The 18,154-nt window shown below is 41.5% G+C and overlaps 3 protein-coding genes across 3 annotated transcripts; all 3 read right to left on the bottom strand.

The window, feature by feature from the left end:
- Nucleotides 1-1,889: 1,889 nt before the first annotated feature.
- On the bottom strand, nucleotides 1,890-5,619 carry LOC134082953 (C-X-C chemokine receptor type 3-like). Its single transcript, XM_062539017.1, has 3 exons — nucleotides 5,541-5,619; nucleotides 3,921-4,277; nucleotides 1,890-3,290 (listed from the first exon to the last, which is right to left on the bottom strand). The coding sequence occupies exons 1-3, from the start codon at nucleotides 5,559-5,561 to the stop codon at nucleotides 2,595-2,597; spliced, it is 1,074 nt and encodes a 357-aa protein (XP_062395001.1). The 5' UTR covers nucleotides 5,562-5,619; the 3' UTR covers nucleotides 1,890-2,594.
- An 867-nt stretch (nucleotides 5,620-6,486) lies between these two features.
- Nucleotides 6,487-11,041, bottom strand: LOC134082954 (C-X-C chemokine receptor type 3-like). The gene is made up of 3 exons (XM_062539018.1): nucleotides 11,008-11,041; nucleotides 8,150-8,521; nucleotides 6,487-7,608 (listed from the first exon to the last, which is right to left on the bottom strand). The coding sequence occupies exons 1-3, from the start codon at nucleotides 11,020-11,022 to the stop codon at nucleotides 6,964-6,966; spliced, it is 1,032 nt and encodes a 343-aa protein (XP_062395002.1). The 5' UTR covers nucleotides 11,023-11,041; the 3' UTR covers nucleotides 6,487-6,963.
- Nucleotides 11,042-12,537: 1,496 nt separating this feature from the next.
- On the bottom strand, nucleotides 12,538-16,563 carry LOC134082952 (C-X-C chemokine receptor type 3-like). Its single transcript, XM_062539016.1, has 3 exons — nucleotides 16,481-16,563; nucleotides 14,478-14,849; nucleotides 12,538-14,055 (listed from the first exon to the last, which is right to left on the bottom strand). The coding sequence occupies exons 1-3, from the start codon at nucleotides 16,493-16,495 to the stop codon at nucleotides 13,330-13,332; spliced, it is 1,113 nt and encodes a 370-aa protein (XP_062395000.1). The 5' UTR covers nucleotides 16,496-16,563; the 3' UTR covers nucleotides 12,538-13,329.
- Between the last annotated feature and the right edge of the window lie 1,591 nt (nucleotides 16,564-18,154).

The raw sequence follows: 18,154 nt of genomic DNA, 5'->3' as shown, positions 1-18,154 counted from the left end.
TGCTAAGACACACTGTGATCCAATCACTCAAACCACTTGCAAGAGGTAGCATGAGACATTTTATCTGTAGTGTAAACGCATTCTGATGTGTCCTGAGTTCCAATCAGATCACTCAACAAATGAAACAGGCCTATAGTGAAAGACTATATAGTAATTACACTGTAGTGATTATTGATAGTCATAATGATTAGTGCACTATAATGAATGACTATCAGTAATACTGTAGTGATTATTGGTAGTCATAGTGATTTAGTGCACTATGATGAATGAGTGGATGTTTCCAACAGATAGACATTGATGTCCCAAAAATTCTGCTGTTTCTACCATCAAGGCCCTGAACAGTCTTTCACTCTGACCGATGTATTATGGCTATTAGTCACCATTGTGTATTACTCACCTTTCTGACAAATGGGCTGGTCATCTTTAGCAGAAAGGAGAACTAAACATTGGCATCTATTCATCTACAAAGCTATTGTTGGGAAGTTGCAAAGTCATTTTTCAAACTTGTTTGTTTGGATTCTGGTCCCTATCAGATCAGATGAAACGACTGATGCTCAGGGTTCCTCGTATTCTTTCCAAGCCAGGAAAGTCAGCCTTTTTTTGTAATAACACTGTTTGGAATAATCATCACACATACTGTAAAAATTATCTCCGTTCTTTCCTGTGGTCAGGTTAGATCTGTAATCACAAACCTTCCCACTGTAACTGTACTGTAACTGTTTTGATTATTCTTCCCCTTCCCCCTCTGAATGGTTGTCTTTTATTTTGTTTTGGTTTATTTATATATTTCAGTGAAACTGTTGTAAACTATTTTATTTGTTATTGTTTAATTGTAAATTGTAATCTCAATGAGGACTACCGTTAATGAACCTCCAAGAATTAATAAAGGATAACTACTAGCTCAACATTTTTACCTCTTTATTTTGTTCCCTGGAGATAAGGGAGGATTTGAGCTCTAAAGGAATCTCTCATAACAAGTCAAGAGAAACAAGACGAGACATGAATGGCAAGACAAGATGTGATGTGTTGTCATATTGATTATTGTTCCATATTGATATCTTTCATGTACTGTATGTTTCCTTATCTCTGGTTCATACCAGTGTTTTGTTCTTTGCTATTCACATGAGACTGCTCAACCTCTGAATGTTATTGGCAGAACACGATTCTGTTCCCACGAGGACTGGCATACCACAGAGTAGAGTTATGTGTACTTTCCCAAGACCCAAAGTAAATCATAGTAAACTTTCAATCATTGTCTATTTCCTGAATGAGGGGGAAATGTGGCGTGATGAGGGAACTGAACTTCTTCTCCTGAAGTGCATTGCAACATTTCTTGCTTTTGCTCTGCAATCGCGGACATGTAAGTGTCTCAAGAACCACATGGCTGGGTGGCTTCTGAGCACATGCCTTTCTGTGTGTCATAAACTAAAGGCGTGTTCTGATATTTCTCAAATGTTTTGGTCTGGGGTTGAAATAGCACTGCAGGATCTACTGGTAGAACAGGTTTTTTACTTGGAGCAGTATTGCTAGTGGAGTGTAGCCTTCCTTTGCCCCCGTACGATAAGCCACTTTTAATAATCATCTCATAACTTTCTTGTTAAAATGCAATGTTAACATGTGGAAGATGAAATGTGTGGAAATATTTATTCCTCTGGGGACAATAAAGACTCTATCTATCAAAAGAGAAAATGTGTTTTTGCATTCAGGGATTTACCGGATGCAACAGGCCTGAGCTTGTGTGGCCACAGCTGCCACCCTGTGGTTGGCTGCTGTAGCTGCTGTAGCTGCTTTGATACAGTTCGAATACAAGGCAATTAAATCCCTTTCATATTTTAACTGATGGACTCACTGTATGAAAGCAAAGATCTGTGAGTTTTTTGTGTGTATTTATTGCATTCTTGAGAGTGTAAAAGTGACATAAATCTCTACAGTTTTACAAACACTTACCATAGGAACGCAACATTTGAAATGAGATCTCATCCATATGGCACGTTCAAGAGAAATAAAGTGAGATAGCAATAGATTGAGAAGAAAAACATTGCATTTCTATGATGTTATATTAACGTTTCTTAACAACTTATGTCTATAGAAGCATATTTCATTTATTCAAACTAATGACCGAAGAAAAGTCAGAAAAGAAAGTCAGTGTTTTGTTATTGTTAGGACAGGCTGCCCTCAGTTTCTTTCTTTCCAGTTCACAGAGCCAAGGCTGTGTACAAAGACCTGTTTTTTCTATTTGCAATGCACACAGAGAAGGGAGAGCAAGCAGATCGTGAGGAGATTTGCTAAATGTTACACAAAAGTGTTAGAAATCAATTAGAGCTGCTGACCCTATCTTTAATGGACTTGGGCTTTGGCAAGTAAAGGGCTATTTCAAAGCTGAGAACCCAAAGTGTCTCTAGAACAAAAGCTATCAGGTATAGACCTAAAATGTGAAATAGAATTGCCCCTTTCCCCCCATTTCCCTTTGTCACTTTGGCTTGCAGTATTTGCCAAATACGTAACACTTTCAAATACATTGTCTGTCCCTCTCTCACCCATGTTGTCTATGCCTCCCCTCCTCTCCTCCAGTGGCTCTGGTCCTGTCCTCTGTCTCAGACCCCTATGAGCTGTGACAAGTCCCCATCATGCTCTTCAACCTGCAGCACAGAACCTCTACTCAGCATCACCACTAGGTGGCGCCGGAACTTTGTCCACAGGAAGGCATACAGCAATGGGTTGATGCAGCAGTGAAGGTACCCCAGCGAGGAGGTGACGGTCAGGGAGATGTCCAGCGTGGTGAACATGTCGCAGAAGCTTGTGGCAAATATGAAGTAGTCGGTTGGGCCGTTGCGCAGCGTGTCCACCATCAGGCTGACATTGTAAGGTGTCCAGCTGATGAAGAAGGCAATCACCAGGCCTAGGATCAGCCACATGTCCCTCTGCTTCTGCAGGTTCTGTGCAGTGCAACAGAGACGCAGCAAGATGCAGGTGTAGCAGAAGACCATGGCTACGGCAGGGAGGAGGAACCCTAGAATGTGGTAGAGCCAACGGAAGCACAAATGCCAATATGGCCTGGGCTCAGGGTAGTCATGCAAACATTTGTACTTATCTTGTATGTCATCATATGACGCACTAAGGTACAGCCAGTCAGGAATGGAGAGCAGACAGCAGACGACCCACATGGCCAGGCAACTGGCCTGAACCACCCAGGGCTTCTTACGAGAGAACATCTGCACACCGTGACTGATGGACAAGTAGCGGTCCACACTGATGCAGGCAAGGAGGAAGATCCCACAGTAGTAGTTCATCTGCTTGTGCAAGGAAGCAGAGCAACGGGAAACAAGCAAAAAATAAATTGATTTGATGAAGGACCTCTAGAATTACACTTCAATGCAAATGTAAAGGGATGTTGCCTGGTATTCAACCATGTGTAAATGGAAATAAAAAGAAAGGCAAGAATACCTTATTACGTCCATGCTGTTTACATAATAACGTTGTGCAGTCTTAGCAGGTTAACCAGAATATTCTTCAAATTAAATTTCTTTCTCAGTGTTGACAATTCTGCTCTCAATGTGAATATTCAATATCATATATGACTCACAGGAAAAAAAATGCATTTACTTTTAGGATTTGTCAGGCACTGTCTACCATCACATTCAAATGAATACAACACTGCCGGAAATAGAAAACTGGATTTGTGAATACTGAAATGTCATTAAGACATCCATGTTTGGCTTAGGAATGAGGGAATAGTGCATAATATGTCACATAGAGGCAATGCAATGTGCTTTACGTATTCAAAATAGAAAAAAAACAGTAGTCTACATCAAATTCGTTTAAAAAAAAAAAAACGAATTCTACTAATTCTACAGCATATCAATGTCAAAAAGCATGTATTTGAGTGTCTCCTTGTCTCCATCTCTCATCATGTAGCTTACCTTAAACATAGCTCCATTGATCTTACAGAGGGCAGTGCCGAATATCCATCCCTTAGATGCCTCCACAGCCCAGAACGGCAGGGTGAACAGCAGCAGGACATCGGCCAGGGCCAGGTGCAGGATGAAGGTGTCCGTCACGCTCCAGGTCCGCTTCTTCTTCCACAGCACCGCCAGAACCAGCCCGTTTCCCAGCAGCCCCAGGACCAGCGCCACTGAGTACAGGACCGGGATGAAGACCGCCGCAAACTCCATGCTGCGGTCCTGATCGCACACAGGACCAAGAGAGTTGTCGTCGTTATAGCCAAAATGACAAATGCTGTAGTAGTCATCAATCTCATCATACATGTCATACATGTCCTGAAAAAGAAAAAAACAATTATTGCTGAATAATATGAATTCTGCCAATGTTACATAGTGCTATGACATCAGCTGACTGCTTTTTCCCCTATATAGTTCTTGGATAGTTTGGAGTTGTGGGTCATTGTTAGACAGCTCCACTGGCTCCAATCAAGCAATGTCCATAGGAAGAGGTGGCCTATGGCATTGCAAACTTGAGTAACTTCAATATTCAGTTTATCCTATACATACATCCAATTTGACTACCACCAAGTCATTCTCGTGGTCATTTTTCTGCATGGGCTCTCCATCATTTTTGGTGATTTACTCCTGTACTACACCCACTTAAGAGCAAACAATGCATAGATATACATATATTTATCATATACTGCCCTTTCTCTCTTGAAATACTCTCCTTTCCCTGTCAGCCTTTACATTTTCCACCAGCAGAGAGTACTGTATGTGACTGCACCAACATAATGTAGATAGATAGATAGATAGATATAGATACTTTATTGATCCCCAAGGGGAAATTCAAGAATGTAACTGTTAGTGCAGTGTTGCATTTTGTGTTCACTCTTAATGTCACGGGGCGCCCGTATCACAGTTGAGATCACTTCTCCTGCATGAATAGGAAGACACAGTAATTTGTGTGCCTATTTTTAATAATGCATTTCCTTTTTGGCAAGGAAGATCATATATCAAAACAAAATGGCCACACACAAACATAGTCATAAACAGGCCAACATATGAATCCAAATAACATCTGATCCTGCGTACCGAGGCGGGAAATCAAATGCGCCAGGCTGATGGCGTCAGGTGGGGCTTGAGAATTCGCCACCTCCAAAGTGGGGAATGACAAAAAAAGTTTGAAAACCAGCTAATGGTTCTCTTTTCTGTCTTCCTCTTGTCTGTCTGTTTGTTGAACTTTTGTTGGCTGAGTCTTTTACTGTCGGTACATCATGTTCTACATTCCATCACATAAAGAGAAACAGTTCCTGCCCATGAGAGCAACAGCTTTTCTCTGCCTGACTGCGAGACAGGCCATACATTTGCAAACAGTCAAAATATCAAATATGCTGACCTGCCTGTTACATATAGTGTGTTTATGTAGCTTACTAGTAATGCAACCATGCAGTCTTACATACCCATGGAATAACATGTGCAGCAGGAAAGGGAAAGAATACAAGAGGTTGAAAAAAATTAATTGAACAGTGGAGAAAAACATCAACCAAATACGTACGTACCTAGTCAAATAAAGACAAGAAAAAAATTGAAACTTACACTCAGAGCAAACTCATCCATGGTTGCTCACGAAAGTCAGAGTGTCACTGAATCACTGAGGTGGTGGAGCTTTATGGAGCCTCAGCTCTCTTTTGAGGCATCATGGCACAGTTTGATGTCAGCACAATCGAATAAGTCATGTACAAGTAGAAAGAGGAAATGAGAACCAGTTGCAACATAACAGTTTTCTCACTAAATCAGCCAAGAATCATTCGTTGTTGTTACATCTCATGATATTTGTATAATATAAGGAGGATAAATCTTTGGGTTTCAGGTCCTCTTGCAGCAATAAACAATACATGTATTACTGTATATGTTGCAATGGTGTATGTGTTGTGGTAAAGTAACAGCTGATTGTACTGTACAATATTGTCAGTGATGGGCAGTAGAGTCACTACTTGTTGCGACATTTCTCAGTAGCTGTCAAACTTTTTTGACATTTCTCAGTAGCTTGGTAGCATAGCTATTTCCTGAAGCAGATAGCTTTTCAGCAGCTTAGCTGATTTTTTTTGACAAGGTAGTGCTGTAGCTTTTACAGAAGCTACATTTTCCAGAGCATTTGTGGAGCTCACAAGTTTAATATTGCTCGTGGTAAAGATAAACTGAATGGGTAGGCCTAATTTTAAAAGTAGCACCAACATTTCTACAAACTGGGATAATCAAGAGGTGAAGCTTATGGAGGTGAAAACCCATCCAACATGTACAAATGAGTAACATGTAAAAATGTACAGTAGTATTGTGAGGGTTACCAGCTCCTGCACAAGCATTGTCAGTGTAAATGTGGGTGTGTAGCCACTGCTAGACTGTAAGTTATGACTAACCTGTGTGGTGCAGTGTGGTGTTGGGGAATAAGAGATGGGGAACTGAGCAGGGGAAAGGTACAGTATGAGTTTTTGATGGCTAACAAAGACTTCAAAAGGAGATCCTGGGACAAAAGCAACATTTATTATGATATTGAATTTTCAATGAAGTTCAAATATGTTTTCCAAAGATTTTTGTTAAGTTGTTTTGAGTTACATTATCTTTATCACTTCAAAGGTGCTACAGTATATGTACGAGTTTTAGTTGCATGCATTTAAAAATTGACTAGAGGTGTTGGTGGTATCGGCTATAGACATTAGAAAGCTAGACACCGCATTGGGCTCCAGAACATGCGTAAACAGCGCCGCCATATTGGTGGGCGCAACTATCACTGAAGGCCAATGGAGAAACATGTGACTCTGACTGGGAATCAGACAGGTGTCCCTGATTGCCAGTGTGTGTTGCCCATTATAGACAGTAAAGATGTTGCCACCAGCAATATGTTGACTGTGTTTACGCATGCCACGTAATATAACCTGACAGATAATGCTGTATCAAGCTTTCTAATGTCTATGGTATACACCATGTCTGGCCACATGAAGCTGATATGCTGGCCTTCCTGCTATTCAGCAGACGGTGCATAGTCTCTATTCAGCAGGTGGCGACGGAACTTCGTCCACATGAAGGCATACAACAACGGGTTGATGCAGCAGTGCAGGTACCCCAGCGCGGAGGTGACGGTCAGGGAGATGTCCAGCGTGGTGAACGTGTCGCAGGAGGCGTTGTTGGAGGTCAAACTGTTGTGGGTCTGCAGTGTGTCTGCCATCAGGGTGAGGTTGTAGGGTGTCCAGCTGATGAAGAAGGCAATCACCAGGCCTAGAATCAGCCTCGTGTCTCTCTGCTTCTGCAGCTTCAGAGAGCTACAGCATGAATGCAGCAAGATGCGGGTGTAGCAGATGACCATGACTGCGGCTGGGATGAGAAAACCTAGAATGTGGTAGAGCCAACGGAAACCGGAACGCCAGTTTTCCCTGGGCACAGGGTGGAGAGGCACGCACTCTGTCTTACCTCGTCTGGCATCGTATGCATCAGTAAGGTACAGCCAGTCGGGAATGGAGAGCAGACAGCAGACGAGCCACACGGCCAGGCAACTGGCCTGAACCACCCAGGGCTTCTTACGAGAGTACATCTGCACAGCATGAATGATGGACACATAGCGGTCCACACTGATGCAGGCAAGGAGGAAGATCCCACAGTAGAAATTGATCTGTTTGTGCAAGGAAGTAGAGCAAGGGGAAACAAGCAAAGGAGAAGTTGATGTACTAATTGTTAATGCAATTCTAAGGAATTGCACTTCAATGCCATGTGTAAATGGAAACAAAAAGCAAGGCAAGAATACCTTATACTGTACGTGCTGTTTTTATAATAACATAGTGCAAGCTAACTATAATATTCTTCAATTTATATATTTTTCTGAATGTTGACCATTATGGGTGTATGACTGACAGATATACAGTATAAGCCTTTTACATAGCAGGATGTGTCAGGCACTGTCTCACATGAAAATCAATACAACGCAGCTTCGGCCAGAAATAGAAAAATGGATTTGTGAATGAATACATAAAGATGTCCATGTTTGGATTAGGAGCAAAGTGAATAGTGCATTTCATAGAGGAAATTTAATGTGCTGAGTCAATTGTGTGTTAATAGGTCCAATAGAAAACTAAGAGACTAATCTATCTAGTTCCATCAATTCCAAAAATAGCATGTCTTTCCTTACATTTACTTGATTTCATCTCGTAGCTTACCTTAAACAAAGCTCCAGTGATCTTACAGAGGGCAGTGCCAAATATCCATCCCTTAGATACTTCCACAGCCCAGAACGGCAGGGTGAACAGCAGCAGGACATCGGCCAGGGCCAGGTGCAGGATGAAGGTGTCCGTCACGCTCCAGGTCCGCTTCTTCTTCCACAGCACCGCCAGAACCAGCCCGTTTCCCAGCAGCCCCAGGACCAGCGCCACTGAGTACAGGACCGGGATGAAGACCGCCGCAAACTCCATGCTGCGGTCCTGATCGCACACTTTGCCAGCACAGCAGGAGTCGCTATAGTAATCATAATCACTACTATTGTAGTCGTACCCCACACCAAAGTCAAGGTCATCTCCAGTAAAAACGAAGCCCTGAAGAAAAAAATACATTTTAGAGTTTATTGCTGAATATTCTATGGAATTCTTTCAATGTCACCAAAGGCTATGATGTCAGCTTACTGCTTCTTCCCTACATGCATTTTTGCCATATTTGGGGCTGTGGGTCACTATTCTGTTTGGAGGAAATATGCGTCAATCGAACGCCGTCCATGGGGCCGTATGGCATTACAAACTAGAAAGATTGGCTTCTTACAAGATTCATTTTACACAAAAAAAACTTTACTACAACCAATTGGCACCTCCAGACCATCACACACTCTCCATCATGCTTGGCTGATGAAGTCAAACACCCCTTCGGCATTTATTTGGTCTGCATCTCACACAAATATTTGTGATCTGAACAGTGAACACCTTCATTTGTCTATCCAGTGCTCCTCTGTATACTCACTGTGGTCTTTTTTATTGGCCAATCAATCTGAGATTGTGCTGACAATGAGTTTTGTTCTATTTATCAAAACTGAAAAATGTAGGTCCTGAGGTGTCTGTTAAGCTAGACACTCATGCATTTGTCCTCTTGCCTCGTCAGACCTTCACTTTCTGAAGCTGAATTTTTCCACCTCAGATTGCTATAGCCTCAGAACACCTCAGAACAATCTGAAAATAGGACCCAGGCTGAAAAGTCCAGGGATTTCCCTTTAAAAGGGAAGTACAAGGTTCTCCAAAATCCCCCATGTCATCCAAATATTCTTTGTTGATATCTTACTTCATTCCTTTACACTTATTGTAAATTGGATAAGATGAACATGGTGTCTGAATGAGTTCAACAAAATAATCACATTTTAAATCAGTATATCCCCACCCCCATTTTACAGTATATACATTTTACATATACCGGTCACTTTACAAAGAGAAAAACGGTTACACTTTTCTTGAAGGTATCTACATAAGAGTGACATGCCACTGTGTGACATGAGCATGTAATAAACATTGCAAGCAAATCATACATGTTTATGACATACAGTAACACTTCCATCATTCAGGGTCATTTGGCTTTGACAGGTTAGGGTTAGGTTTAGGTTCAGGGTTAGGGTTCATGTGTCATAACAATGTCATGTCACTTTTATGTAGATACATTCAAGTTAAGTGTTACAGTTAAAATAAACAGTGTACTGTGGGAGATTTTTATTTATCAATGAAACATTTTAGACTGTATTTTTAGACTGTCCCTAAATGTAATGTGTTGAATGAACATTACATTTTCTAGAAAAGCACTCCTAGAGTCAGACCTCCGCTAAGAGGAAACATAACCGCCTCAGATCACTCCCAAATTTAATCATTTCTTCCTTGGGTCATTTCAGACCTTTCCTGAAAATTTCATCCAAATCCATCCATAACTTTTTGAGTTACAGTATATTGCTAACAAACCCCGATGACGTAATATGAGGTAACAATAATAATGATGGATATGGTTTACATAGCCTACAGTGTATTAAGTTTGGGAAGAATTAGTGTTCTTCTTCAATATTTGAGTCTCTCACTATAATAAGATACATTTCTATACATCCAACTTGCTATCTCCCTATAGCTCTCTTGTAAAGTTCATGCGACATCCATTGGATTAGTGAGGGATTTTCCTGAGGTAGACAAGTGACTATGTGAAATGCATTACCTTGTTTTGGAGAAAATAGTGATGACACATAATTAATATCATGTGTTGTAGCCTCCAACAGCAAGAAACATGCAGAATGTGGTATTATGTTTGAGTCGTCTGTCATCGCTTTGCTGAAACTACAGTATGACGGTCATTATGGATTTTGTCATATGAATGTATGTAATGGTATTGCCTGGAAACAGTGTAATTGTTTAAGATGAACCTGTTTGAAATTGCCCCAGAGAACTTTGGCTTTGCTGCTGTAACTTTATTGTTGGTAACATATCCCCGGTCATGATTTTTTTTTATTAAAAATTGTGCTGTTTTTAACTCTAGAAAACAAAGATTTTTTGTTGTTTATATTATTCAATGGATAACTTGGGGATTTATATTTTTATTGGTAATCTATAGCTGGGCTTTGGTGTGTCATCTGCCATATTAGTTGTGTTAGTTGAAAGACAAAATATATATAATTTTTTCTTGTGGGTTTGATGGGGTTGGTGTGGCAGCGATGTATCCACAGTATGATAAACTACACAATAAATGAAATCATAAATAACAACACTATTACATTACAAAATGTTTGTAGTGAACTGTAATGCTGAAAATAATGTCTTTCTGAGATTATTTTGTTACCAAGTGTTTTCAATAAGTTTTCAACAGGTTGTCCCTCTATCTTGCCTTTAAATAAGCTTCAAAAGTTTCACATATGTGCTCTTATATACTTAAATAGTAATGCAACCATGGTCCAGTCACCCATGACACAACATATCAGAAGGTGAAAAAAAGATAACAAACACTTCTCAATGGACGAATCCAACCATATATTTACCTAGTCAAATATAGAGAAAAAAATAGTCACACTCACAGCAAATTCTTCCATTGTCGTTCATGAAACGCAGAGTGTCAGTGAGTCACTGAGGTGGTGGAGCTTTATGGAACTTCGGCTCTAAGACGCTATGGTGCAGATTGATGTCAGCACTTCTGATAAATCATGTACAAGTAAGATAGAGGAAATGAGAACCATTTAAAACCTTACAGCTGTCTCACTAAATAGGTCAAAGATCATTCGTTGTTACGTCTTATGATACTTGTACAGGTATCTTTGGGTTTTAGCTCCTCTTGCAGAAATAAATAATAAAGGTATCACTGTATGTGCTAATGTTAGATGTGTTGTGCTGCCACCAGTCAGGATGTTCTCTCTTCTGTCCCTGTGAAAGGCTTCAATCCTCACCCATGCAGTTGGATCCTGGAACCAAGTGGTGGGAATGGGCTCCAACCCTTCTTCAACTCTGAACCCCAACACAGGAGCCCTTCAGGGGCCATCAGGAGAAAAGGAGAGCAGCTGCTGGACCTCCATCACCATCAACAGATCAACTGCCGAGAGGGCCTGCACCTATACTGTAGGCACAGTACACCAAACAAAAGAACAGCGCCTCATCCAACTCAGACACCTGTAAAAGTTGCATGAGAACCAAGGTCCATCAGGCATGTAAGAGGTTTTTGTATAAAGTATTGCTTACTGGAGCTTGCGATAAAAAAAACCCTTCAGTTTGTGTGGCCACTACCTGTGATTGACTGTTTAAGCTGTTTTCGAACGGAACTTTTGCTTTTGAGACAAAGTGAAGTGTGCACCAGCGGTACATGAAGAAACCGTGTCGTCTTCACTGTGACCTGGGAGCTTTGCCTGTTTTCAGCAATTTGATTTATTTCATTAATACATTTGACTGATATGTTTATACAAAAAGCAGTGGTTCTCAAACTTTTTCTGTCATCCCCCACTTTGGAGGTGGGGAATTTTCAGGCCCCACCTGACTCCATTACTCAATTTTCAAGTCCCACCTAAACCCATTACAAAATGGCAATGTGAAATATTAGGCTATCTTTGCATTTTGGTTCCACGTTACATTACATCTCCCATCTCAATCGGCGGAATCCAATTTGCTGTTATTATCCATACGTCTGTCTGTTTATGACTCCTATATGGTGGTGTGTGGCTTTGTGGGAAAAAAAGAAAGTCAGTATTAAAGGCATAAAGAAAACGTATTTCCTCCTGTTCATCGTCCCTCACCTGTCATGTCTCTATTTCCCACTAGAGGGCCCCCCCCACACACACACACTTTGAGAACTGTTCTAGAGCAATTCAGGGTTAAGTGCCGTGATCAAGGCCACAATGCTGGCAGCAGGAAATATGGATCATATGGATCACTTCTGCGAGAGCACCTCAAATGCCTCAGACTGGGAGCACAAAACCCCAGTTCATTGGCTCCATTACGCTCCATATAGTGCTCACATGTGCGGACTTCATGTGAAAGAATGAAGTTTGTTTACATGATTAACATTGGGTTTTAAGTAGCATTTAAAGACCACTTTGGGAGTTTGTGTTTTATTGCTTGTTTAATGCAAAGTATAAAAGATACAAATATAAAAATATATATCTATACAGTTTTAGAAAAGTTTGAGAAAACAAAAAGTAACATTTTACACCTCAAAATATATCATCAATGTATATTATATACAAGTTACTGGAAGCTAAATAGTTTGCTAGTTTTATGTAAATACCTAATAATGTCTCCAAAATAAAATTATTTTCTTAACAAAAGACTATCAGAAGCAGGGTAAAAATGTTTTACGCATGGAATGACCAGCATTCAATCACCTACAGTAAGGTGGATTTCCAAAACAAACCACAGGTTTTCTAATGTTAAATTGCATTGAAGAGCAATTCCACACTAGAAAAGGGGCGGGACTGTCTCGTAAAAAAACATTCAGAGTCATTATTCACAGTATTACAGGTCACAGTATTAAAAAAAACTTTACCTATCTTTTTCCTAAATCTTGCCCATTTGTCTCCTAGCACTGCAAAAAGGCTGGCAAAATACCATACCTGACAAAAACCTAGTGGTTAAAGGTTTTTTGCAAGTTGTTTTGAATGGAAAAGAAAAAGAAAACAGCAACAGAATGTTAATAATTGCTTTGAACATAATGTTAACAATACTCCCACCAAAAATACATGGTGGGATTTTTACTTTCTGAAGTTTACAACTCTGCTCAAGAGATTCTGTAAAAAATGCATCTAAGTCAATATAAGAGCGATGCCAAGGACGTATTTGGTGTGTTGTGGTGACACCCATTTAAATGTATACAATGTCTCAATCTCTCCCTCCTGCTTTCTGTTCTCCCCCCTTCCTCAGAAGGCAGAAGTGTTGGTGGTGTCCCCCGTCTCTGACCACATGGAGCTCCTGCGTGATAATGTGGCCATCCTGCTCTTCAGCGGGCAGTGCAGCACCTTCAGCATCTCCACTAGCTGGCGCCGGAACTTCACCCCAACAAAGGCATACAGCACAGGGTTGATGCAGCAGTGCAGGTAGCCCAGCGTGGAGGTGATGGTCAGGGAGATGTCCAGGGTGGTGAACGTGTCGCAAGAGGCGTTGTTGGAGTTTGAACTGTTTTTGGTCTGCAGCGTATCTGCCATCAGGGTGAGGTTGTAGGGTGTCCAGCTGATGAAGAAGGCAATCACCAGGGCCACAATCACCCGCATGGCCCTCTGCTTCTGCAGGTTCTGAGAACCACGGCTGAGACGCAGCAAGATGCGGGTGTAGCAGAGGACCATGACTGCAGCTGGGAGGAGGAATCCTAGAATGTGGTAGAGCCAACGGAACCCAGAACGCCAGTTTTCCGCAGGATCAGGGTAGAGAGGCACGCACTCTGTCTTATCTCGTCTAATATCATATGAAGCACTAAGGAACAGCCAGTCGGGAATGGAGAGCAGACAGCAGACGGACCACACGGCCAGGCAACTGGCCTGAACCACCCAGGGCTTCTTACGAGAGTACATCTGCACAGCATGGATGATGGACACATAGCGGTCCACACTGATGCAGGCAAGGAGGAAGATCCCACAGTAGAAATTGATCTGTTTGTGCAAGGAAGCAGAGCAAGGGGATACAAGCAAAAGTTCAGTTGGATGTAGTACACAATTATTTGTTCCCTTGGAATTATAAGGTTCTGTCTGACATTGTTTGTCAAAGTTGAGTTACTGACATATTCTCATTCTGTGAAGGTGAAGTAAGGTGTTTCTTACATTTTTGGACATTGTATCTAAAGAAGTTTGTTCCGGTCAACTCATTAAAAGATCAATATCTCAGAACTACTCAGAATGTAGAACCAAAGATCCTTCATTGCTCCGCTGGCTTTAACCCTCTCTGGTAGAACCTTAAAATGTGTTATCCGTAACTACAGACTACAGACCAGAGCAACAAAGGTGCAAAGATTCTAGAGTGGAGCTAACATTAACTGATTTCTTGCACATGGAGCACATTGAGTCCCATTATGTACCTTAAACAAAGCTCCAGCGATCTTACAGAGGGCAGTGCCAAATATCCACCCCTTGCCAGATGCCTCCACAGCCCAGAACGGCAGGGTGAACAGCAGCAGGACATCGGCCAGGGCCAGGTGCAGGATGAAGGTGTCCGTCACGCTCCAGGTCCGCTTCTTCTTCCACAGCACCGCCAGAACCAGCCCGTTTCCCAGCAGCCCCAGGACCAGGGCCACTGAGTACAGGACCGGGATGAAGACCGCCGCAAACTCCATGCTGCGATCCTGATCGCACACCTTGCCAACGCAGCAGGAGTCGTTATAATCATAATCACTGCTATTGTATTCGTAACCCACACCCAACTCAAGTTCTTCTCCACTGAAAACGAAGCCCTGAAAAAGATCAATATCATAATTAGCTGATGTCTCATGTATTATTTTAATGTCTCAAAATGCCACATGAATACCAAAATACCAAACATACAAAATAATCTGTCTAATGGGAAATTGGATCAAAACCGTTGCTGCATGCTGCTAAACTGCTGATGCTGTTTTGTCATTTGGCCACAAGAGGTCACAGAATAATATCTTTAGACCTCAACCTGTCTCAATGCTACAGCTCTGGAGAAAATGAAGAGACCCTATTCAAACTTGCAGTGGTCTCTTAATATGACCAACTCATTCAAATTAACAACAGTAGAATGACATCATAAAATGTGCAGTGGTCTCTTAATTCTTTCCAGAGCTGTATTTGGCAGATCACATTACTGGTATACCATATACATGGCCTATACATGCATTGAGTTTTGTCCTGTGTGTGATTTAAGGCTTGATTTCCATGGCTTAGTTAAGTCCCAAGATGGCTTTATTGCCTTCTAGCTTGATACATTTCATTTGGTTATATTTAGAAAACAGCTCATGTGTGCAATACAGGTCAGTAGCCTGCACATGATACACTGTAATGCTGTAATACTGTGCTGCCTTATCTGTGGTGTCTCACATTCAAATGGCAGTGATAGAAACCTACGTTTTGTTTCAGTTGGCTGATTACCATCTCAATACAAGAGGTACTACAAACCTGATATCGATATCAGTTCGATGAACCTGAGGGAAAACACCTGGAGGCTTTTTGTTCCGAATCTAAATTGATTGACATTTAGCCTACTTCTCTGGAGCAACAGCTGCAAAATTCTACAAACCACAGCTGCCATGATGCTACTCATTTCAGGTGGGGGCTGACTTCCGCGGCACCTAGAGCTGCTCTACCACTCCACCGCATTTCTTGAAAATGTGTCAGCTCAGCACACAAAGGAATGACATTACTTTTAGCCACTCCAAATGCCCAGTGAATAAGCAGATGGTCTGACCTCCACTTCACAGGCCTCTCAAAAAGGTAAAATTCCAGGTAGCAAAAATAATTACAAAAAAATAACTCAAAACATATATAGGATTGATGCAGATTAGGTGACAAAATCATCTTTAAAAAAAGTGTGGCCTCGCAGTTAACGAAAAAAAAATCATTTTTGGAATGCATCTATCAAAAATTGCTGGGAGTGATAAGTAATCTATTAAGGCTATGCTTTCATGCATCAATTTCACTTGATAAAAGACAGGTTATGAATCACCAGCATGCTACCCATGCACTACACAATGATCTAAAATCATAACTACAACACTATTACATAGAATTTAATCAGTGATTGCCATAATTTAAACGCAGCAAAAATACGCATTTTGCACAGTATCAACTTTTGCCATTTTTAGGCATATAAAATATAATCAAATCTGATGTAAAATACTTGCAACTTTTATGCGCTTAAAAAGTAATGCAATTCTATCTGGCTTAGTCCAGGTTTATGAACCAATGGTGTAATATACACATGCGATAGAGAGAACAAAAATAGTAAAATAAATTGTAGCAAACGATTAGAAAATTATTTCAAACAATGGAGTGTGTGCATACTGCATACATATACCCAGTGAAATGGAGTCAATCAGAAATGTAGTTTAAAAGTGGCACTTACGGCAAACTCCTCCATTGTTCTTCTTAAAAACTGTGAAGTGTCACAAAAGAGGGTAGCGGTAGTTGTGGTATATGTGGAACTTGAGTGTGCTTTAGAGGCAGACAAAAAAAAAACCCCGTCAGCAGAGCAGTAGTCTTGTTAACTATAGAGGAAATGAAACATGAGCATGATAAGATCAGTGGCTCATTCACATATTTCACACAATTCATTTTTGACTTCCAATTGTCTATCACACTGCCTGAAAAATATATGAATGACATAACTGACACATTTAGCTATATTTTGCCAGCAAGACACCAGCATATTACAAAAAAAAAATGTTTTCTCGTCTAACCCTTTGAAGTCAGGTAGGTCCAAAGGAGTTTTTGGCAACATGACTCTACTCATACAACATACTGTGTAATTTCGAGCAGAACAGAAAAACGAAAATAGGCAAAGGTACAAGATTGTGTATACAGTGGGGAGAAAATGTATTTGATACCATGCTAAAGTTGCCTAAAAGGAGGAATATACAATCATTTGACAATTGATCTTAATGTCTTAACAAAATAAAACCGCTAAGTACACCAATTTTCTTTGTGATTGAAGAATGTATCGTAAATATCACAAATGGAGACTCGAAAATGAAAGTTTCAGGATGCAGACGCTCAAGGCGTTGTTTTACTTCAGTAAACAAATCAAAAAGCCACAGTGGGCAAACACGACAAAGGTTCTCTTTTCACACAGAGCTTCACGCTGAATAGACAAATAATAACCAACAACACAAACTGAGAGTCCAGGGTTTAAATAGGAACATAATTAGAATTGGAAACAGGTGGGAACTAAACAGGGCGGGAAACTAAGGAGGCAAACTAAAACTATGGGGAGGATGAACGGATTGGATCTGCAAATGCTGGTAGGGCAGGAAGCCGGACTGGAGTAGCCGTAGGAACTGGAGCTTGGAGAGAGGGCTGGGATAGCGTGGTTGTGACAGAATCCCCCCTCTGATGAGCATCTCCAGATGCTCTAGAAAGTGGACCAGGGGGACGGCCTCGGGTTCGTGGAGCGGGACGGTCAGGGCGTCTTCGGTGGAACTCCACCTTGAGCATGGGGTCCAAGATGTCGTCGTCCACAACCCAAGATCGCTCCTCGGGACCATACCCCTCCCAATCTATGAGATATTGGAGTCGCCTGGCTCTCCGTCTTGAATCCAATAGCGCCCTCACAGCATATGCCGGCATCCCATCAATGTCAAGGGCCGGAGGTGGAGTGTCCAGGGGCTCTGCCTCCTGCAGTGGACCTGGAACTACTGGCCTGAGGAGGGAGACATGAAATGAAGGTGAGACCTTGAAATGAGGAGGTAATTGCAAGCGGAATGTTACCCTGTTAATCCTTTTCAGGATCTTGAAAGGCCCAATGAAGCGAGGTCCAAGTTTTCTGCATTGCTGACGGAGATTGATGTCCCTTGTGGACAACCACACCCTCTGGCCCGGTCGGTAGGTTGGGGCCTCTCGTCGGTGCCGATCAGCTGCCTTCTTGTGTCTTTTCACGGCCCTCTGTAAGTGAACATTAGCAGAGGACCAGACATTCCTGCTAGAAGAATACCACTCCTCCACTGCTGGTACCTCTGTACTACATGGGTCCAGGGGAAGAGAGGCGGTTGAAAACCCAAAAAACACTGAAAAGGTGTGAGAC

Source organism: Sardina pilchardus, chromosome 6 (assembly GCF_963854185.1).
Source record: "Sardina pilchardus chromosome 6, fSarPil1.1, whole genome shotgun sequence".
Lineage (NCBI taxonomy): Eukaryota > Metazoa > Chordata > Actinopteri > Clupeiformes > Clupeidae > Sardina > Sardina pilchardus.
The sequence above is the reverse complement of the archived record's forward strand: the minus strand, read 5'-3'. Positions and strand labels throughout refer to the sequence as shown.